We start from the raw sequence: 23,198 nt of genomic DNA on the forward strand, positions 1-23,198 counted from the left end.
ACTGTAAATGAGCATACCTACCAAAGAGCTAAAGCAAAGATCAACATCAATATATTTTATTGTTTGATTTGTAGTCCTCTGCACCTCTTATGTTGCATTTTAGCTTATGCATCCTGCATAGCCATTAGTGGACTTTGATTAATGTGGGAAATGTAATGCTCCTAGTCTTGGTCTGTGGGAACAGAACTGTACCTTTTTGGTGTCCTGACACAGGTATCCAGGAGGCAAGGTGGCTGCTACAGGCAGCTGGAGCTCTACTGACTGCATCCTTCCATCTTTGAGCAAAGGCATCCAGGAGTAACCCACTGGAACACATGAAAGTAGCAGTATTGGGCTTACTAGGCCTCATTTATTGGGATACAAAATAAATACCAGTCAATGATTTCAATAAATAAGCAAAAGACTAAAAAATCTAAAATGCTGTATATTGACAACACTGCGACACATATAAATACAGGCAGAGACTACTTCCCAGCTGACTCACCCAGTGACTCTACTCCCTCTCTCTTCTTGCTGCTAGACTTGCTGCTGGACTCACAGCTGATATGGTAAAAGGTGAAGAGGATGTGGTGTTTCTCATGCATGTGGACAGGCAGCTCAATCTTCACCTGTGTACAGTGGAGCAGGTCAATGTTTTAGGCTTAATATTCATTTAATAATAATATTAATAATAATAATAGCCATTTCAGTCTTCAATTTGACACCACAACAGGAACATAATGATTATAAAGAGCATTGCTTGTAACAATATCAACAGTTGTCCCCAGTGCAAAGAGAGTTATTTCATGCTTTATTGGTCACAGTGAAGAGGTTTCCTCTTACAGGAAATCTTATCTCAAAAAACACTTTCCCTTTGAACGTCCTTTTACTGGCAATGTTGGAAAAGCATTAGCAGCTATTGAGATAAAATTAATTGAGCTGGGGCATCCTGTTGACTCTGTTGTCGAATGCACACGTTACCATGTATAATTGAAATAAGCGGTGCAACTTTTCAATCCCCTCTCTTTTGACATTAAATTAATACCTAGTGAAACAAGAGCAAAGTCTGCTTGCATTTTAAACTGTAATGATATTTAGCTCTTAGGCTAACACATGTGGACACGTGCTACAGTATTAGTGAATCCCTGACAAAAAAAAAAATCTTTTGTGAAACCCACATTATCCACCAGGGGGCAGTAACAGCAAGGAAATGTATCTTCCTTGTGTGTCTGCACTGGTTTGTACATGCTGATTTTCTCACAGGAAGTGACACATAGGCAACTACAAAACTCATTTATCACTCATACAAGTGTAGCAATCAACAAATTCCTTAAAAATGCCATGTCATGAATGAATATCGTGGCTGTTCAATTTAGGACACGACTATGAATCATTCAGTGAGTATGTTCAATGTTATCTCTTTGGAAAGTCAGAGACATCCCTAAAATTCTAAAAAGACTTGAAGACCACCAATGTCCTGAATAAAAGTTTCTGAAATGTCAGAATTCTTGTACATTAATTACAGGTATAACAATAAGAATAATGGATTTTGTATAGTATTTCATTAAAAGACGCTTTAGAGAATAAGAAGGCAAAATATGTTAAAAAGATAAAGATCACTGATGTTCTGTTTGATGATAAATTCTCCCTGATGTTACTGGAAGCTGAAGCATGCAAAGGTAAATCCCAGTACGCTTCTGCATGTGGGTCTTTGTGGGGATTCTTAAGATCCTAATCTGTTTGATATCAGGGCCATATGGACCCCTCTGCTCCGCCTCTCTAACAGTATTCAGACTGTAGTTCTTTCGGAGCTCCAGGCTTCATATGTACATATGTGTGTGTGCGTGTGCGTGTGTGTGTGTGTAGTGGTGTGTACAACTGTTTGGCCAGTCTGGTGTGAGATCACAGCTCTACCCTGAGACAGATTTATGGGATTATCTCAGTGCTGGCTGAGGGTATTGTCACTCCTGCTGCACTTCTCACGAGTGTTATAGTTCCTGTTGAATTCGGCTACAGTAACCTGATGAATGAGTGTTTCTCCAGGTTGTTTCATTTTTGTGTTAAAAGTTTTATGCAACAGACATGCTTGTGAAAACTGCTGATCAGTGCATCCAACATGGCAGGAAACTTGAGTGGGTGAGTGAGGTATGAGGATAATGAGAAAAATGTCTCACCTCGTCATAGAACTCCGGGCTCTGATTGTGGTGCAGGACGGGTGCGTAAGTGCTGCTGGTGAAGAGTGAATCTCCCGGCTTGCCGTAGATGCACTGGAAGGCAAAGCAACCACATCAGTACTCTGACTCTGGCACTTTCATGTTGTGTGCAAGCGCCCAGAAATCTGTGATTACTGACAATATTTTGATGAATATGTGGTGGGTGTACAAGCCCTTCATCGTATGCACATTTGAAGCATCACCAGATTAAACAATTAAGAAACAAGTAATGGGAACTCAAAATGATCAAAAGCAGGGCCTCTAACTTCACAAGAGGGGCCTCATCATAAAAATGACGGCATTTTCAGGCCTTAGAAAGCATGGATGAGCATTTACAGCACTTCTACATGTGATGATAGATATTAACCTATATCCCCACAAATGTCAACTAGAGCTACCGACAGATGCAAATGTGGGGTATCTTATGAACATACCCTCAAAGTCTAGGAGAAACACTACATAAGCAAAGCTCTCTTATGTCTCAGAGTAGCAGACCACGCAGAAAGAAGTTCCATGGGAAAAAACCTGCGCTTCAAGCTTGACCAGGTCAGGATATTTCTAATGACAGGAGGCTACAAAAGGGAAGCAAAAAAAAACATTCAGACCTGTTCAGATGCCTGGTTGGATAAAGTAATTAGGATCCTAACAACTGCAGTCATCTCTAATGAACAATAATGAGCAGTGCTGGCCAGAGGAAGGACAGAGTTCTGGAGCCAAATGATCAAAACAGAGACTGATAGGAGCCGGGATGAGAAAAAAAAAGACAAAAGAGCTGGATCATGGAGGATGGGAGAGGCTCAGGGTTTAGCTCTCAGCTCAGTCTGAGAAGTCAGGTGGTGGAGGTGATATTTTGGCCAAGATCTGTTCTTGCAGATCACAAGGTAGAGTAAGACTGCAAGTGGTGCACAGAGGCACATGGTTTGTGTACCACCACAGAAGAGGTGAAAAGAGGTCATCCAGGAAGCCCTTAGAGCTGCCAGTTTAAAGGGCTGATGGTAGTCCTGATTACCTCACTCAGGATGAGGGTTTAGGAGCTGAATCAGATCTTATCAGTCAGAGGCGGACCTGTTCATACGTGTGCCATACCACACGCAACTAAAAATCAAACATTTTCCGATTGCATTTTCCACTCATTTTTCAGGAATATAATACAATTTCAGGTCTAGTTTTCAAGTCCACAAATAAATCAAACCTGAGCTCAAGAATGTAATCTTGATTGGTCAACAATTGATCATGACAAATACAACAGTTTGGAAGGCAGCAGAGATTGATGTATTGTCAATTCACAGCCTCTGGGAAATCTTTGTTTCCGTTCCTGGACACTTCAGAAGAATTTCCTCCCTTCCAGATTGAGTCTTGTGTAAAATCCAGAAACTCCCTGAGCTTCCTCTCCTGCCTCTGATTAAAATCTCCTGAGAGGTGTGCTGCTGGCTCCCGCTCACTGTTAGTAAACAACTTTCTGTCTCACTGAACTTCAGACATTAGTTTGAAACCAGACTGTACATTCGTGTGTGAGGAATCAGTGATATGATACGCAAGACTGCGTGCAGATCTGTCTGTCTGGACTGTCTAAATCGTGAGCACCAACTGTAAATGTTTTGGCGGCTGAAGTCGGAGAATTTCTATTTCTCCGTTATCCTGGAAAAGTGAAAAGGAAAACAATTTGTAGTGCTTTGATGACTGTTTCCACCCACAAATATTTGACATGTGTGGCCAGAGAGAAATAGAGAGGAGAAGAGAGAAAAAAAGAGTGACCATTCATTATCTTCACTTGCCAGCTATAATAACCAGCTTTTGAGAGCTTTTCCTTTCTCCTTCTCTGGCCCCTCTGCTACACTCTTACTTCCACTTTGCGAAAAACAATAAAATGAGTAGTTTATCATGTGTGAGGTCTCTGCTGTTGATCAAAGGTGACTTAGGACATTGCGTAATTTTTCATGACAGTATTATTGTTTTTTAGGCATCTGCACCTGGCTCCTGCTAATCTCGTCCATCCTTTTTTCTTTCTGTCTTTGCGTTCTGCTTGATTTCCTCTGTTCAGTCCAAACATCTCTGTATTATGTGACTACCCCCTCCCCCTCCTTCCACCTGAACGTTCTGCTATTTGCGTCTTGGAAATGCTTTTTGACAGAAATATTATCAACTTATACAGACGCATGGATGATGTTGATGTCTCTAAACTTCTTGTTCCTACGTTGCGCCTCTAAATGAGAAACACAGCAGTTCGTTGATTTACTGGAGGATTTCATTTCAAGTGTTTGTAACTCTAAAAGAATTAAATTTTTCAAATTCTTTGTTAGTCTTTCCGATATGTGACAGCTCTCTGTGTCTTTGGGGCGCTGGTAAGACAACCTTTCAAGAATAAAGACAGTATTATTTTTTTATTTTATTGACTCATAAATCATGTAAACGGCTGCCATTCATTTCAGCTTCCTCAAATCTTTGATAAGAAGGTAGAATATTTCATCTTTTCTCAGAATTTTAGCTCTTGTGGCCCTAAAACTTAATATATCTGCAAAAATGATCTGTGAATAGACCCCAACTGTGTGCATCACTGGCATGTGCAGCAGTTTATATATTACAATGTATACAGTTCATACAGCTCACCTTTAAAGGGGCAGCTCCTTCCTCGTCTGAATCCCGGAACTGGGTGCAGACTGCAATGTTTCTAGCCTGACATGGAGAGAACGTTACATCGGTCACTCAACGCACACAACAGTGCAAGTTATCAATGAATGAAATCCACTGAGTCAAATCACTGATGGATGATTCATTCCAAAACAAATTTCACTTTCACACAATCTGCGCTCTCTCTCTCTCTCTGAACTCCACACACCTTAGTGAAGGCCTTCTGGTTGTCATATTTTAGCTGCAGGGGGTAGATGTAGAGCTGGTTCTTGTATGTGGTGAAGGGGCAGTTGTACTTGGCTTCCTCGGGGAGAAACTCCTCAATCTCCACTGACACCCGCTCGCAGCCATCCTCGAAGGGCTTAACGGGAATGTAAGAGGAAGTCACCGTATCTGGGGGACAGAGTGCGAGTTAGTTAGGGAACCAAAGCTCCACCGCTCCACTTCCTGTCTCTGGCACCGTCTCAAAGAGTCAACTACCAGCTCAGTCAGTATATCTGTGAGCTAAATATATTACAAATGCCCAAACTGCTCATCACTGTAAACTCACATATTCATATTGATTACGAAGACAGGCAAGAGCTTTAGTTTTAGTTTGCCCAGAAATCATTAGTAACAGATAATTTAGAATTATCTTGAGTACTTCCTGGCAGGGCTTCTGAGCACTTTCTTTTATCGCTGCTATTGGCGCAACAAGACATGATTTATCATTTAGTAAATCATGCTTTTTCCTCAATGTGGCTACACTCCATTACCTTAAATGCTCCTTCTTTTACTTCCCTTGATCCTGCTTTGTGATCCTAATAACTGACTTTCACTCCCTGCCAGTCATTTTCTTTCTAGGAACAGGCATGTTTTCTTACATGTACCGTGAGGGAACCACAAGTTTGCTCTTTGCATGTGTTTGTATTGTTTGATGGTACTCTAGATGATCAAAAAACTCAAGCTTCTTCCATTTTTTGATATACCACAGCCTAGGTGGCAGCAGTGAAAATGGTGGAACTGTAGATGTACAAGAGATCACAGCAAAGCAGGATTCTTTTTCTGTGTTAAACAGCAGGCTCAAATAACTCTGCACAGAATATAATGAATGACTCCACAGCTAAATTTGTAGCTTCCAATTGAAGTACAACAAAGCTGTTGACTGCAGGATTTAATTTAAAGTCATTTGAAATAAATAATATTTCTCAGTGGAAAAAAAAGAAATGCATTAGCAGCAGCTGCTTCATACTGTGTCATATTGTGTCTTCACATTGTGCAGTGTGTAGTGGGATTTCAAGGCTGGCACTCGAGTTCCCTGTCACAGCAGAGATACAGGGAGCATTTAGAAATGACAACATACTTGAGAAATCAGGTGGGACACACTCAATGGTGACATTCAGCTGTCCAGGGATGGTCTGAAGCTTGCTCTTCTCTGGCCTGACAAGTAAAAAGAAATTCAAAATTTACAAACTGCTATCTATTGATGAGAGGAGCTAAATCCTGAGTTGCTACCAAAGGTAAGCAATACCATTTGAAGTACACACTCAAACAAGGCCAACATGCAGGGGCTACAGTAGCTATGCCTCAGCTAAAATAGCAGAAGAGTGGTCATGACTCACTTCCTGATGTCGGCCAGCAGCTTGATGATGTCATCAGTGGAGATTTTGCTGCTGTCCTGGCGGTAAAGAGGAGAAAACTTCCCATCCATGTCCAGGCTGCCTTGAGCGTCTTTGAACACCTGCCTGGAAACATATTACACATGACTACAGCAACTTCCTCCTGCCAAACAGCCAAATATTCACATTTCCAATGCATGAGGCAGAAAAATGCTTAGCAGTGCTTGTCAAATATCAGCGCATTGAGTTGGTGATGCACGAAATAAGTGATCATCTTGAGCTGTTTTTAAACACTGACAATGTTTGACCAGACAAGTGGTAGGGCTGGGAAGGAAAAACTTGTATCGGAACATTTCCTGTTAGCAGCAGCAGCATCACTCCTCCATCTCTGTTTACACAGGATGCATTAAGGGACAACACTGCGTAAAGGTCAACTGAACCCAACTCATCATCACTGGCGTTACTTGCATGGAAAATTGAAGGAAAAAAAAAAACTTGACGCATTAAAAATTAGCTTCAAATTGTGTTTCCACAAAGTGTTACGCAGCCTGTCAACAGCTTAATTGAGTAAAATAGAAATGGATCTGTTCCATCAAAAGCACCGGAAACACCTTTTACATTGTAATATGTCCTGGGTTAAATGTATCAGAGGCTTTTCTAGCTTGCCCTACATTCAATATTTGTAATATCTTGGCATGGAATTGATGATGAACCTGATTTCACACCTGGAAACCTGTTGAGGCATATAGAGGATATGTGACATTTAAACACACACATTATAAGTGAAGAGACTTTTAGATTTTGAAATCCATTGTATTATCTTATGATGATGATGATTTCTCAAATGCATTAGGCCATTTCAAAACAATCTGAACAGATTCATTACAGGGCAATATTTTCACTCATGAATTATTCCTGTCTTACTTGGCAGCCCAGGCAAATGGCATCCTGTACTGGCCCAAGCGTTGGCATGTCTGCTTGGCAGCTTTGAGCACCTTCTGAGCAGTCTGCAGAGACGGACAAACAGAAAATCAACACAAAACAGAAAAGACAGAATGTCACACTGCTGTTGTTTGAATGAGATGAAAAGCAAGGGCAGCACACCTTGTTGATGTCGGAGGTCTTGATGTATGGTTCGGCGCAGTGTGTGATGCCGTTCTGTAACACCTTCTCTATTCGGGCCACTAGGAAGATATCTGCATGGGGGTTGGTCACTGAAAAGATACCCTGGAGGAAAGAGGGAGAAATGGAGTGAGGAGGCTACTTAGCAGGGACTTAATGATATAGCTGGCAAACAACAATAACATTGTGGTTGTAAGGTGTATCAACAGACTAATGAGCTTATTTCCCTACAATAGTGGATACATGGATCTGAGGAGAAACCGCTTCATCCACACTGCTGGTTACTCAAACAAAGAAGCAATCATCAACAATTCAAACTTGTTTTTTCAGTCTTCATTAACTGCAGAGGGAAGTAGCTGCTGTTAGCTGAAAGTTATACAGGAAAACCACATGGGGCTCACATCTATTTTTGTTCTGATGAGATGGGGCTGTCTTTAAGCTTGTAGTGTCAGTTAACACAAACAATCTCAAGTGGATAGAAATTATATTCACACATGACAATGCTGGTCATATTAATGTGAACAGTTTCAGCATATGTAAGGGAGTTTGATAACGCAGCCAAAGGAACAGCTGCGCCACCAGGCAAATGCAGCTTTAAATCAAAATAGAAACAGACCTCACAAAGTGCATTAATAATACACATCTTAGAAGAGACTAGCAAAGAGCCAGTCAGGCAGACACTCTCCCTGGCTACACTATAAGCCAGAATACTGCCCGTCCTCATTCACACATTTTCATGGTTTTAACACAATCACTCACAGCTGCTTCTGGTTTGGCATCATGATTTGCTGCTGAAGTCCTTGCCATGAACTTTGCACAATAGCTGTGTCACACCTCCTTTTTACACCGTCCTACTGTCGGTTCTTAGCTGAGAGAAAATGCTGGAACCCCTTAATATTCACATGTAGACAAAAGGGTTAGATTTGTGAATAATGTAATGAACTGAAATGGTGACTCTGGCTTCCTGAGATCTGCTAATGCTGTGGAGAGATACGAGTAGCAGAGGCTCTGTCCTTGGGCCACACCCAATGCACCTAAATTAAACTGTGGCCTGACAAGCTATAATAGCATACTAATCACAGAGGTAGAGCCTGCTCTGTTTGTATGCACGTGTTTGTATGTGTGTGTCCAGATGACGTGTGTGTTCTGCTAGTGTAGAACTTTCACAGATGTTGGCTGGCAGAACATGACATTAAGGCCATAAACTGGACATTTTGAACTGGTTGTTTTAATTTGTCTTCACATCTTTCAAACTGTGTTAAAACCGTCAGCCCTGCTACTGGCTGCTATATTCTCTATTAGTGATACTGTTTCTGTTTGTGAGTCTAATTCATCTCGGACTTCTCACCTTCAAGTTGTTTCTGTTTTCAATCTGTTGTTACGATAGCTAGGTCGTGTCTCTAGTCACGGAAAGGGAAAATGAGTTTCTGAGAGCGTTTTATAACCTAACTGCCGCTAATTTACAACAGGCACTGGTCTCTCTGAGTGAGTTAATCACATTAATGGGCCGAGGAGCCAGAGTTGAGGAACAGGATCATGTGTGTTTGTGTGGGTGATGAGCTCACAGCACCTGCAGTAGTTCTGAATGAGCCAAGAGCAACAATCACACATGGGCATTACTCTTTCCAAAATAAACTCTGGACTTCAAACACAGCATAGCGAAGTGACAAGACATAAAGCTGACATCACAAAGCACTTAGCTCTTTGCTTGGCAGAAATTTAGCAAACCTAAGGGAGCCCGAAATCACTTGCAAATGCTAGCTGAATGAGCTAAACTGAGGCCTCATGTGGATCCTGTAGTTTTTAGAGGCTGTACATAGACCAATCATTGTCTGGAGACATGCTTATCATCTGGAAGTACTACAGTGGAACAAAAACTCAAAGCACAGCACACTGATTACCAGTCAGAAATCAATAAAAAAAAAACAAAAAAAAAACGTTATCATGGATTTGGATGAATCAGGAAGTCATCACAGTGTCAGCAGTCTTCTGATGTAAGAGGTCAGTAGGGGATTCACATGGTTACTTATCCCTTGTCCCAGTCAGGCCAACTGCAGCAAGCATATGAATGCTGAGCCGTTTTACAGACATAAATGTCAGTTCAGCAGTCAGTCACATTTTCAGCAGAAGGCAGGACTGTGGGCAGCATCCAACCACAGCCTGATGAGGTTTGGAAAATGTAGGGTGTGAATAATATTCCACTGCAGATTGTGGCGATTCAATTTTAAAGCCTTAGCATATTTCTTGTAAAATGTAGCTATGAAAAGCTTTTTAGATTTTAGCTTGTATTTTATGTGCATTAACCTTTGTATTCATGCTTCCACATGCTCTGTTTCAGAAGACTTCTGTATTGAAAGGTCCTCCGAGGACACATCAGACAGTGGGGCTTCCTGTAAATATAACCCTTTGAACTACACGGGTATGTTTCAAGTAGTCAATTCATTGTCGTCTTTAGATGGACACAGAGGTAAAGAAAATGCTTTAGCTTAATGGATTCTCTTACGTCTGTCTTCACCTGTAACCGTTTTGTCTGGTTTCTGATGTCACAAAGTACCTTAACCTGCACAATCTGAACCAAATACAAGAAACAACCAGAAGACACTAAGATCAATAGCTACAAAGAGAAAATTAATGATATCATAGACTGAACTCAACAGAGAGAACAGCATTGGCTCCACTAAAGACTTCTGAATAACTAAAGTATATGTATAACAAAATTACTAGCATGTTTCACCCATTTTTCACATTTTCTAATATGTATTCTATAATATATCAGTCTTGTTTTGATCAACACTGCCTTTATTCCGTCAAATTTTCCATTGGTTTTACTCTTGGTATTTATATTTTCTGCAGTATTGTTTGAATGTTTAAGTATTTTGGTTGTTCTAAAACGCAAGACAAGTAAACTTACAAATTTTATTTAATGACTTAATGTTAGTTGGAATCTGTTTAGTTTTGTTTTGGGGTTTTTTTAAGAGGATACTGGCGTCAAAATATTTTACAAAGAATGGAACATTTTGTTATTCACACCTTGATCTGCAGTGATTCAGGCTTCACACCCAATTCTGCTATTCACTGTGAGTGAGTCAAGTAGACTCACTTCCTCATTCAAACAGCTTGTCTGAAAAAAAAAAAAAATCCTACCTGTGTAGGGAAGCGCAGCAGAGCCTCCGACACCCTCTGAAGAGCAGGCAAACCGTTCCCTTTCCCTGAGTCTCCATTCACCATGACTCCACACCCTCCTCCTCCACCACCTTCTGAATCCGATGAAGGAGAGAGCTGGCCGGAGGTGTCGGTCAGCATCTCTCTGACGCAGGGCGGGTTGAGGTCAACGTGGAAGTCCGCCGAGATCTTGCAGCTCTTGGAAAGGTCAAAGAGTGCGAGGCTGATGAAGAATGGTTCCACCTGGGTTTCAGCAGAGAGATTCTTCTTTAAGGGCTTTTCACACTTCAATAAATCAGCCTGGCTTTATAATATCCCCAGATTTAACTCCTGTATATCCAGTTACATGCTAAATTTATTTAGCTTAATCTCCCCAACTAAGAATTCACCCCAGAGTTTCATTTTCCCAGAAATTTTAGGATGACACATTGGATGACAACAAAATCACTTTTTGCTCTAAAACTAATAGCAGCATGACATTTTACAACTTAACTGCCCAAATACGTCAGAATAATTATATAAACATTCTAAAAACTATTGGCTTTGTGTGCATCTCCTACAAATATTAGCTCACTCCCATTGAAAACAGACATGGACTCTACAGTAGGCCTCCCTCCCTCACATTTTTGAATGACCAAGTGCAAAAGGTTCCTGCATGGTGGACAATTCTCCCTCCATCCAATACATTAAAACTATCAGAGACCGTGGAAGGAAAGCAAGGAAGAAAGAACAGGAGGGAAAGAGAGGGCATGCTGCCTACAAACCACAAATATGAATCACTTCAGTTCTCCAACCAGCCCCTCTAATGCAGCAGCGAACAGGAAGAGGAGGTCGAACTCAGCGTTTTATGACTACAGCAATGCACTCTGATTAAAGGTGGAGCTCACATGTTCTCCAGACTGTTGCCTCATGCTACCAGAAGCACTTCACTGATTCCACACTGAAAAATCCTTATCCTTAACTAAATGAGAACAATATCTAGTTGTGCTGTCCTCTTTTGGCCTGGTTACATCCATTGATTCCAGACAGACCAACATGAATTATGAAGTTATATTATGTAGGGCAGCACTGCAGAAAGGGAGCATGCTGGAAGGTGTGTGGTGTGAAAACGGAAATTGTGTGTTGTGAATAGATACAAACAAACAGCAAACAGACAAAACCACAAGCAAGGTATTTTCACTGGTTACCTTACTTTGTTTTAATGTATTTTATGAGTGTTAGGTGATCTGTTTCATTATGAAAGGTTTAATAGCACAGGGTGAAGCATAGCAGCACAGTCATATAAGTAGAATATAAACTGAATCTTTGCAGTGGGAGTAAAGCAATGACATACGTTGGTAAGGACACCGTCACCCTTTTCGCTAACACAGCCCTGGAGACTGAAGGTCAGGTCATGGCAGCCGACCACGATACGACGGCCAAAACGTTCCTCGAATGGCTTCACATCTGGCTCGATGCCTGAAAAGTCCAGCCTCTGGATAACGGACAGAAGGGAGGAGGGGAACAGGAGGCATGAAGGCAAGAGAATAAAAACGACAAGAAAAAAAAAGAAGATTGATCCGGTAGAGAGGATGAGTGAAGAGAAGCATGTGGAGGGAGAAAGGAAGAGGACAAAGGAGAAGGAAACGATGTAAGTGGTGGAGATCAAACAGTCAGACTAAACAGAATCAATAGTGGAATAAATAAGTCAACCATGTGTTCAAAGAAGCATCTTCTACAGCATACCTGTGTCTCAGGATCCAGAGAGAAGAGCTTTTGTCTGCATTCATTCCTGTTCATCTTATTGAGCTGGTCTGTCTCCCTGGCATACTGTGTACACACACACACACACACACACACACACACGTAGGGAGAATGTAGGTGAAATAATGTCACGTCAATTGATTTGCTTAATTTTTTATTAAGCAAGTCATAAGTCATTTTATTTCGTTATGTAAATGGAATTTTAATTGTATAACTTTTAGTTTTAAATTATTATATTGGAGAGATGTCCCTACTGCATAAACATAATGTCATTTAGTATCTTATCATTACTTGACTATTTTTGCAATTCCTAACACATATTCACTGCGACTGTCAGACAACGAAAAGGGGGTAATTTTAGGGAAAAAGGACAATAGGAACTTTGCCAGGAAAACAACACAAATACAGACAGAAGAGACAGAGAAGAAGACAAGCAGTCTGGAGACCTAAACAGAAGGAGCGAGACAGGCATCTAATGGAGACAAACAAATCAAAGCCTCGGGCCACGGTAAGAGCCCTAATCCATCTCCTTCCCCGCTTCTCCACCCCTTGTTTCTGCTCTCACTGTGACTAGCTTGCAGTCAAACTCAAGTGATCTTCTGCATGGAGAGGGAAAAGCTGTGCTGGAGTGGCCCAGAGCAAACAGAGTGAAACAGCAGCACAGAGGGCTTTGTTGTCTGTGTGTAGCTTTGGGTTTACAGGCATAATAAAACGGCACGGCCTCTGTGGGGTGAATACTGCTCTTCTCAGGCTTAGAAAACAGACTCAAACAGAACAACAGAGCCCCACACGAGCTGCTCCTCTGTGGTTCTTCTATCATGTAGACGTTTAAAAACAAAAGAATGCGGTCTGATATAAAAACTCTGAGATATATTTCTCTTGCTTTCATTAAATTCTTCTTCACTAACTTTGTAGTGATAAGCACAATAAAAAATAAATAATAATATAAAATAAAATGAAAAATAATAATTACTTAAAGAAACCTGCCCATAATAGATAGACAATTAACTTGCCAAATAAGGCTGCGTATTGGCAAGAATCTGGCATTATGATACATATCATGACACAGGGGTTGACTTTAAGCAAGTGCAGTAGTGTAGTGTTAATAACAGCACACATAAAATAAACCACTGCAAAACATCTTTGCATAGGAACTGTTAATTAAAAATAAGTAGTGTTTTTTGAGATTAAATAATATCGCAATACTCAAGTGTATGTATTTCACATTTACACGATATTTTCTTACACACCAATATATGCACCAAACACACATTTCTCAAATGTCTCTGTGTTCTAACTAACTCAGCCAGTCACTCTGAATCAATACGGCCTTCATACCTTCAAAAGTTCAGGGTGTAAGCTCCTCCCCAGGCTCTCCAGCAGGCTCTCACCTTTACCCTGGCTGGCAGTGTCGTCATCTGATTGAACAGAACAGCAATACGTGCATGAATATGGAGATGACACAGAAACCCAGTCTGACCACAAATCACGCTTACTGCAAAATGCTCTGCTCACTCAATGTTTCCTTAATGACTCCACTGCAAGGCTGGCAGGGCCTAACTAATATCTTACAGTCAACTGGCCAATTCAAAAGAAGGCCATTCCCTATTCTGTCGACTCCCAGGTAAAGGACTGAGTGAACTTTCCATTTTTCTGGATGGGCTCCCAATTGCTCATCAGCATCTTGAAGTTTTGTGACCAAGCTAAATGTATTGGATTCCACGCGAACATTCTGCAAAGTATATTATTATATGAAAAAGGGGCCCACAGATGCTTGAAAGACATAGGCAAACTGCCTAAAGTGCTGGTGTTCCTCCACAGCTCAGGACAGCCAAGGAGTTCAACAATTTATGATATCTGCCCCCTAAAGAGACCCACACTTGAGATGAACAGCTGAAAACCATCTTTAGAATCTTGAAATTTGAGTTACTTGTGCCCACACCATCGAATACCTTTTAGAAGAATTTTATGTGCAAGCATATCATGTCTATCTCTCTACTGACAGCAACTACAGGTATAGTGTTAAGCCTATTTAATGCCTATGAATCACTGTAATATGGAAGCCATTAACATGTCATAACACAGGACTTAAATTCAGGGGCATTTTGGACTCCCTCCACTGCCAGAGAGAGGGATTACTGTAACTCTGGCAACCACTAAGCAAAGGCTCAGAGATTATGTTCAAACATGCTATTATTATTATTAGCTAAATGGACTGTGACTCTACAGCAACTTTTCAATGTAAATAATAGGCTGTCTGAAAGCTGATCTGGGCATTTGAGTATAACAAGGGTTTTTTGGGGGTTTTTTGTTTTGTTTTTCTGAGATGTAGGTGCAGTGTAACTAACCCAGGGCACAGTCCAGTGTCTCTGCACCGTTCCTCCTGTCCTGACTGGCTTCAGTGCTGCTCTGCAGAGCCTGTTTCAGCGTGGCCACCCACTCCTCCATCTCTGCTTCGCTGTCTGCCGCCAGGAAGTGGCTGTAGCGGTCTTGCATCTTCAACTCGAAGCCATTACGTCGCATCTTGGGGCTCTGAGGGGAGAAGAGTTGTTGTATTTTATTTTATTTTCATTTGAAGTTTCATTTTTCCCCAAACAAAACAGGAACGATGGATAAAAGAGCAGCCTATATTCTGGTAATAAGAGGAGTGCTCTTATCATTTAGTCATTGCGCGGATTTTTCTGATCAAAACATTTCATGACAAATAACAATGTGATTTTTGCTTGCACAGTGTTTGAGATGGCTTCAAACATCCAAAGTCACATAAATGCTAATGTCTATCAGGTGCAAAACATGCTGTACATCACATACACACCATACTCCACAGGCCTCCCCATTAAACCCACTAGTCAGAACGAGTCTCTGCACTCTTCTCATTTATCTTCTGACTGTATTCATCAAGCTGAAAGCTTCCTGGCAGCCTGTCTGCTCAGCGCAGACCTGAATGAGGTACCAGCCTGTGCCATGAGCCAATGTCAGCAGCCTCTCATAATCTGCCAGAACTGGACTTTTCTGCCCAAGTCGATGGAATGCAGTAAATCTATCCAATCAAAGTGGCTAAAATCCCCCGGAGCGTGGCGAGACTAAGAAATACACTGATTTTTCATAAGAGTAAGAGCTTGTGCCAAGAACAGAAAACTCACAGACGGAGAGACAATACTCACAGTTTGATTAAACAAACTACAGTATATTGAAAGCCTAAGGGTTGAAAAAAAGCTGCTGCTACTGTTACTGCAGTATTCCCAGCTGTGTATTCACTGCCTCTTGCCCTGCATACCTGAACCACGTCTATACAGGAGTCCAGGTAGATGGATCCTTTGGTTTCCTTGCAGTTTTTCTCATCCTTGTAGGAGTTGAGGATGTAAGAGCCATCGGGGAGCTGAGACAAGTAGAAGTACCTCCTTTTGAACACCTGCAATGAGCAGCAATGGAGAACAAGTCAGCCAATGTCATATCTAACAGGTTATAAAGATGTCATCACAAAAAAAATGAGCATGAAACATGGATTCTAAACATACTGTTATTGTCTGCATTCAAGTTCTGCTTCTAACATGATTCAAACTCATGGTATAAGTGAAGATTCTGCACATGCTACACTTTCTTTACATTGTTTTTGACCACCTGTTTTTATATTTTACACTTACTATTTAACACTTTCACTGCATTTACTGGTTGTATTTATTTTATTCTACTTTGCAAAGCATTTTTTTCACAGTTGACAAGTGCTGTAATTGATTTCTCTTATCATAGCTTACAGATGTGTGAACAGATGATGTAAAATGTTAGATTACAGTACATAAGTACAGTATGAAGGGATAGCAAAAGAACAAAAACGATAATGACGTAGAATAGTGCAGGGAAACAATACAAACAAAGAGGTTGCCACGTCTGCTTAGCACAGCTGTGAACCTTGCGTTTCTTGCCGTTTGATTTGTTGCTGTTAAGTTGTATGAATAACAGATGAGAGGTCTGGCGGTGACTCACCCTCATGGAGACAGACAGGCTGCTGTTGATGTTGGCTTTCTGAAGCCAGCCCTGCTTCATGATGCCTCCCCTTTGGGAGCACAGGGATGCAGAGTCCTGACAGACACAAACACAAACCCACGGACATCAATCAAGACATTTGCTCATTATGCAGGTTAATTCAGGTTAATTCTTCTTGCATACTAATCCATACAGTATTCACTCACTGTATAGTCCCTATAGTTCAGTGTCACAAAGTCACAATACTTAATTTCATGTCTGCAAGCAGCTTTATTTTTTTCAGAATTTTTTTTTTGGATTGCAAGAAATCACTGATTACATTTGCATAAGTCAGTCAGTGAAAAAAATTCTCAGTCATATCAATTTCTCAGGAAAATTTCTTTGATTTTCTATAATTTCCTCATCACCATTCAGCCTCAGTCAGCATAGCCTTTCTATCTCATAACTCTCATGGGGCTGTTCATCAGCACAGAGACAACATTCATCACAGGGGAATGAGCACTCTCACATTCGCCGAGAGTGATGCATGGAGAAATTCACTTTCCCTAATTAACTTAATGTAAGCCAGGAACATGACACGCATATCATGACAGTGAGTGAAAAAAGGGGCGTGTGTGTACGATTGAAATGAGCCTAATCACATTGAAGTGTCATTTTGCCCTCTGATCGTCACGCCTCTCCCTTTTTCTCCAGCTTCATCCTGTAATCTAATTGGCTGGCTGCCCCCCCCCGTAACTCGCTCAAGCCCATTCCTCACTAAGCCACCACTGCTTTCACCCTCTGATATCAACAATAGTAGCCTAGCTCTGTCACCTAATGCTTTTATGTCTCTGACTGCATCATTATTGATTTATTGTTATGGCTCTATGGTTATATAAAGGTCAAAGAGAAGGAAATTTATACAAGGCATTATGACTGTTATTACATATTACTGTTAATACCATATTACATGCATGCATGTTTTTTCTTTCTGTCTTTAAATATTCGTCATCACAGTCAAAAACGATCATGCAGAGGTAAAGTAAGAGTAGCATGGAGAATAGAGCCCCCCCCCCCCTCAAGTCTAAGTTTATCTGCATCCGGTCCGAAGACAGGGAAAGGAGTATCGATGAGGGCTATTTATAGGACATATAAGGCTGCTGGTTTCACTGGCCTGCACACAGTCACTGAGGGGTCACACTGTTGAAGGACTGACACACCATAAGTCAAAGTGAATTACCAGCTCAATGCATGCCCGCACTGGACAAGGCCACTCTGTGTGCTTATAATTTCCTTTATTGAGTGAGTCAAATTTGTGTCGCATCCCCATGATTTAAAAAGGTTTAAGGGATTTTTTCAATTAATTGCACGTCACTAAAAGCTGCGCATAAACGCATGGCGCATTATGCCCATGAAGAGGCCCAATAGCAGTGGAAAGCAGACCGCTCGTCCTCGCTGCAGTGGTCAATGTCTACAATCTAACAGCGCTCGGCCCAGTCTACTCACTTCGTCTTTGGCGTCTTCATCGATCTCAAACACGTGAGCTGGCAGCTTGTCTGTCTTCAGGCCTTTGCTGTGAAAACACAGTGAGAGAGGGTCTTCAATAAATCAACACACCCCCCCCCCCCCCCCACTTGTACTTGCCCTGGGGTATATTTCTATTTCTCTGCCTTTTCTTCATGAAATAAATCCCTGCCTGATCTACACATCTTGCATTGTCTCCTTTGCTCTGTTGGTCACTAAATCTTGTGCCAACTTGCAGCTATACTTTTTCTTTCTCTGGACTTTTGAGGATATTTGGAAAATGTTGTTATGCATAATGTCTCTTTCACTACAATTTATGATTCAAGTGAAGGTTACAGTGATAAAAAATAATAGGGAAGGAAGCATAATCACTATATAAATATCGATTCAAAACATCTGGGCTGCACCTGTCATGTTGGAGAGGAAAATCTGGCTGAACTCTGTGCAGTTATTTCAGTTTGTATGCAGCATTTCCTCTATTCTGCTGAAGCATCAGAGCTGGATCAGTGATTTGTTGCATGTTGTCATCCTGCAGATCCATGTGAGAAGAGTAAATCCCTTGTACATGTACATGTTGGCTCTGATGTTGTTTTGCACAGACTCTGATCCCTAACCTCTAAATTTCCTGCGTGTACAAACTGCATTTCCAATTTATATCTATCAGTGTCCTTTATGTTTTTTCATCTTCCTTACCTTGGCAACATGCGGAAGTCACCAGAGTAAGCCTCATATTTGTAGTTGATTACATGCCAGTCGGTGTTGTACATCTTGATGCACTGCCAAACAGGTCAACACAGAGAGATGGATTAGGGGCAGCAGACACATTTACACAGAACAAGCCTGCCGTACTAACAAAGTAACCAAAACTGAGCACACAGTTCTTTCCTCTGACTGTGACTCACCAAGGAGGACAGAGCGCTCGTTTCCCCTTTCTGGGAAGAAAATACCAGCTCCATATCATTCATTTATGAACTCAAAATAAGTCTACAAAGTAGCAGAGGAAGTCTTTACTCCTGCTCTAGTTTCTGTTTGGTATCACTCAAGGTAGCTTTCATTACACGTATTACTTTTTATTCAGTGTAAAAGCATATTCTCAATTAAGTCAGCTGAAAGGATCTTTGTTCAATAGCTGCTGAGTAAGCCTGGGTCTGTTTGAACCATCCCTGGGGCAGCTGTTTCCATGCTATATCATAGTTGGCTGAGGAACACAGATTCAGAGTCTGGCAGAGTACATCCACCTCACGCCAGAAGAGTTTTTCACTGCTAAGGGAATATATCGTCAGCACAGCATGTGTTTACCACTGGCCTATGCACTCTAGGTTTCTTTATGAGCTGCAAGGAAGTCAGAGAGGAGTTATGCTTAGGGTCTTAGAGTTTTGCTTAGTGCATTTAATGTCTGATTTTTAAGAAACAGATTCTAATTAATAACGGGAAGTGATATCGCTGATATTTCATGACAACTATGAATGCCATAGCATTAGTTGTCTTCTTAATTTTTAGAAAAGATGCCAATGATACAAGCATGGGAACCATGTCATACACATGGGACTGATGGGTTATGGTACCTCTTTAGCAAACAGACTCCTGGCCTCTCGCTCTGCATTCTGAGGCACAGAGGGAACGACAGTCCTCCTCTGCCGGGCGATCTGGGACTCCTGCACACACACAGAGTGAGACACACACGAGCAGAAAACAAACACGTAGACATGAAATGTTGGTAATTTATTTTCCCATCAATTAGTAGCGTAGCAGGAAACCACAAACAACAGGCAAAGAGAAAGTGAATGAGAAAAACAGAAGGCACAGATAAAGGATGGGGGCAAAAAAAAACAAAAACCAGACACTGAGCACTGACGTGCCTTTAAACAAAACCACATGTGTTTGTAGCAGTGCTAATAACTACATAGCAGAGCTACCTGCCGGCTGGATTTGTCTGCTCAGGCCCCTCCAACTGACCCATAAATAACTGGGCCTGGTGTATTGGGGCTGAACAGTGATAAATGATGGGAAACCTTTCTTTAGAAGGTGGTATTTTACAGCCCTTTGCCCCTGTTTGGCTCAGACAGTTTTACAAGAAAAAAAAAATGCTGATCTGACTGTTTAATACAGAGCTGGCAGCACAGGTGTGTTGAGTATAAGATTTTAGACAATGCTGGTTTTACACAGAGAAATAATTGCAAGAAACACAAGCAGTCAAACGGGTTGTAAACAACCAATTCTTCAGTCAGATACCACTTTGTTTTTGGGGGAAAAAAACTGAAATTACTGTAACAATGAATCAAAGCTGAACCCAGAGGACAAAATATTTAACTCAGTGGTGTATTCAAAAACTGTGCGGTCATTGGAATGCTTATGTTTCTTGCCTTACCTGACATGTTTTTAGCCATGGGACAGCCCTCCCATATCTTATTTGCTAAGTACATTATTATAACCAATAGAAATAACGGTCAAAACTAGATTCATGTTGTTGGAACTTGTCCTTTAAAGGATGTTGTCCTCAAATGCGTTTCTGTCACATGCTGTGGCCTATACCTAACTGATAAACCTGGACAGACCGATATCATTATTGTTATTAGTGTTTGTCCCTGGGTTGTGATGTGAATCTGATGAGTAAGATGACTTGGGTGACGACTTGTCTGAGAGAACACAACAGGAAGGGATGAGGCGGCTCACCGAGACATCGTCGAGAGGGCAGAGCAGCAGGTCTCGATGGGGGTCGCTGTGGATCTGGGCCTTTCTCTGAAACACCACAGCTTCATAGTCCAGTGGTTCAATGATCTTTGGCTGCTCCTGAGAGGGGAAGATGGACAGAACACAAACACATGTAGCTTCAAACACACTATTATTTTTAAGGCTCACATTCTGTTCATTGTATCTTTCCTGAGGGCAAGCGCCACACGTCTTTGCTATTTGACAGTATTTAACAAGAACTCAGCCTGAGATGTTTTACCACTCATGGAAAAGTGGAGCAACAAGAGATCAGAGAAACAACCACAAAGTTCAGAGGAGTGTCACCGTGCACGGAAAAAGTTGCTCATAGAACAGATCTGTGGGTGTGTACAAAAAAAATTGCAAAAGATGACAAATGGGAGGCTGCTGACAACAAATAAAATATGAACAGGAAGAAAGTGCAAGGAAGATGAAGAAAAAGCAGCAATGAAATAGAAAAGTGAAGATTTGACTTCATGTTTATGTACAGTCAAATAAAAACTTGGACTTCCTTGAAAAAAAAAAACACAAACAATATCGCATGCCACACGGCTGTTCTAGCTAAACATAACTTCCTGTTTTGAGTTTCATGGAGAAGTGAATGATATGAAATCATTAAATCCTGAAGAGGCCTATGTGTTAAAAACCAAGTCCTCTACAACTAGGTCAAGATGTGATCACGTGTAAACCACTTGGAAAGATTCAGAATAAATTCCAAGAAAGTAGCACTTTAAGCTAGAGCTAAGCAGCGACGATGGTGATGAATAGCTTAGCCAATAATCTTTGGCTGAGCAACACCAAGCCGTTTTGATGTGAGGCGACATGCTGCTCAGGGTACAAGCACAAAGGGGAGGACTCTATAGTGTATTATTGAGCCCACCTTGTCATATGAGATACAGAGCTTTGTTTTCCTGTTGTACCACTGCTGGAGTGGGCAGATTGAGCAAACCAGCCTTGAAAACTATCGCTGAGCATGTTTACATGCACAGTTATTCAGTAACTGAGGATACAAGCAATTATATAGCCTGGGATCTTTTTGACATTTGCAGCTTTGTGCACTCAGCAACCCATGTAACATACTTTCAACCTTACTTTCAACCTCTTTCTTCTCTCAAAGACATTCAAAGTTTTACGCCAAGAGTTGAACAGGTTTTATAACTTAACAAATGCTACATTTTCTGATTTCTGCTTAGTTTTCAGAGGCTTTAAGCAACTTAAAAGGTGGAAAAATAATTAAATTCCACACTCTCTGACAGTGTCACACATATTCATTATCCCTTGCAAGATAAATAAAATTAAGTTTCGTGGGTTTGAACAATGTTTGGCTTCAGTGATGTGCAAGGAGTTAAAATCTCCTTCTTGAACACGTGTGCACAAGCCAATAAAGAAAAGAAAATTCTCCCTTTCCATGTTCTCAAACCAATAATTTGGAAACAAGATGGTTACACCAACATGCGCTCTACGATTTTTCCACCAGACCCCGACTTTCTCGGTTGTCCACATGAACGCTGCGCTTAGCATTTTTTTGAACCACTAATCTAAATAGAAACTCCCTAACCCTAATGCTACTCATGAAATTTACTATTTTGTGTATTCAGTGGACAACCAGCAACCTGAACAGTAGCAAAACTCAACACCTTCAAGTCTGTTGAAAGCATTACACACGACTGTGCTGTCTCTCCGCCCACAGCAGCAGCACTGCTTCCTGTCATGTGCAACAAGCTCAACCGCAGCGCTACAAGTCAGAGGCAGCACGCCGTGGATCTACTGCAAAGCTGATCATGTTACAGATACACAGAGAGGGACAGAGAGGGACAGAGAGAGAGAGAGAGGGAAGGATGGGCAGCATGCAAAGACGGAAGGAAAGACAGAGATAGAGTTCTGCTTTCACAGAGAAGAAGCTGAAGAATCACAAGCAAACCAGTACATGATTGAGAAACAGAGAGATGCTAAAACACTAAAGGATGTGGTCTAACACTTGGGCGTCAATGTATGATGCAAGCAAACAAGACACATGCCTATCTTAAATATGTCAATCTCTCATTCAGTCTTACACTTTTTTCATCTGGGCTGACAACACCAGTCACAAAGCATGACACCCAGTGTGCCTCCAGAACACTATGATGATGATGATGATGATGATGATGATTATGATGTTAGCTACAGTGCCTTTCCAGACGTCTGAGTCCCATTACAATTCAGCATATGTATGGCACTCACTACTCCAACAAGACCAGGTGCATTTTATCACATTGGCTTGGAAAGCTTACACTTCTTGTGCTCAATGGACTAGCAGCACACACACACACACACACACACACACATACTGACAGGAAAGTCATAAGCAGTAAGAAGCAGCTCCACTGTCCCACAGTCGACCCCACTAAGTGCTCCAATCTGTGGGTGTACATGAACAGCCCAGACACACAGCGGCTCCTTCGAGGGACGGAAAGGAGCCTAGCCTAGCTAGCCTCTTTAAGTATTCCTCTTTGTATTCCTCCCTGTCTGTTCCCAAAAATGTATTAGTGTATAAACAAAGCTTCCTGCAGCATACACA

General features: G+C 41.3%; 1 protein-coding gene across 3 annotated transcripts in view; it reads right to left on the reverse strand.

Moving 5' to 3' along the window:
* Positions 1-23,198, reverse strand: part of dock11 (dedicator of cytokinesis 11) — a 58,392-nt gene that overhangs the window by 31,974 nt on the left and 3,220 nt on the right. For all 3 annotated transcript variants that reach the window (XM_046381306.1, XM_046381305.1, XM_046381304.1), the window contains exons 2-21: positions 20,606-20,722; positions 19,498-19,587; positions 18,626-18,708; positions 17,915-17,981; positions 16,430-16,525; positions 15,723-15,857; positions 14,794-14,977; positions 13,784-13,863; positions 12,428-12,511; positions 12,036-12,176; positions 10,685-10,945; positions 7,523-7,645; positions 7,343-7,425; positions 6,422-6,544; positions 6,163-6,239; positions 5,029-5,213; positions 4,800-4,865; positions 2,154-2,246; positions 485-608; positions 193-305 (exon numbers count right to left, since the gene is read on the reverse strand). In XM_046381306.1, the coding sequence (XP_046237262.1) occupies positions 193-305; positions 485-608; positions 2,154-2,246; positions 4,800-4,865; positions 5,029-5,213; positions 6,163-6,239; positions 6,422-6,544; positions 7,343-7,425; positions 7,523-7,645; positions 10,685-10,945; positions 12,036-12,176; positions 12,428-12,511; positions 13,784-13,863; positions 14,794-14,977; positions 15,723-15,857; positions 16,430-16,525; positions 17,915-17,981; positions 18,626-18,708; positions 19,498-19,587; positions 20,606-20,722 (2,325 nt within the window). The remainder of the gene's footprint in view (positions 1-192; positions 306-484; positions 609-2,153; positions 2,247-4,799; positions 4,866-5,028; positions 5,214-6,162; positions 6,240-6,421; positions 6,545-7,342; positions 7,426-7,522; positions 7,646-10,684; positions 10,946-12,035; positions 12,177-12,427; positions 12,512-13,783; positions 13,864-14,793; positions 14,978-15,722; positions 15,858-16,429; positions 16,526-17,914; positions 17,982-18,625; positions 18,709-19,497; positions 19,588-20,605; positions 20,723-23,198) is intronic.

Source organism: Scatophagus argus, chromosome 23, assembly GCF_020382885.2.
Source record: "Scatophagus argus isolate fScaArg1 chromosome 23, fScaArg1.pri, whole genome shotgun sequence".
In the NCBI taxonomy this organism is placed as follows: Eukaryota; Metazoa; Chordata; class Actinopteri; family Scatophagidae; genus Scatophagus; species Scatophagus argus.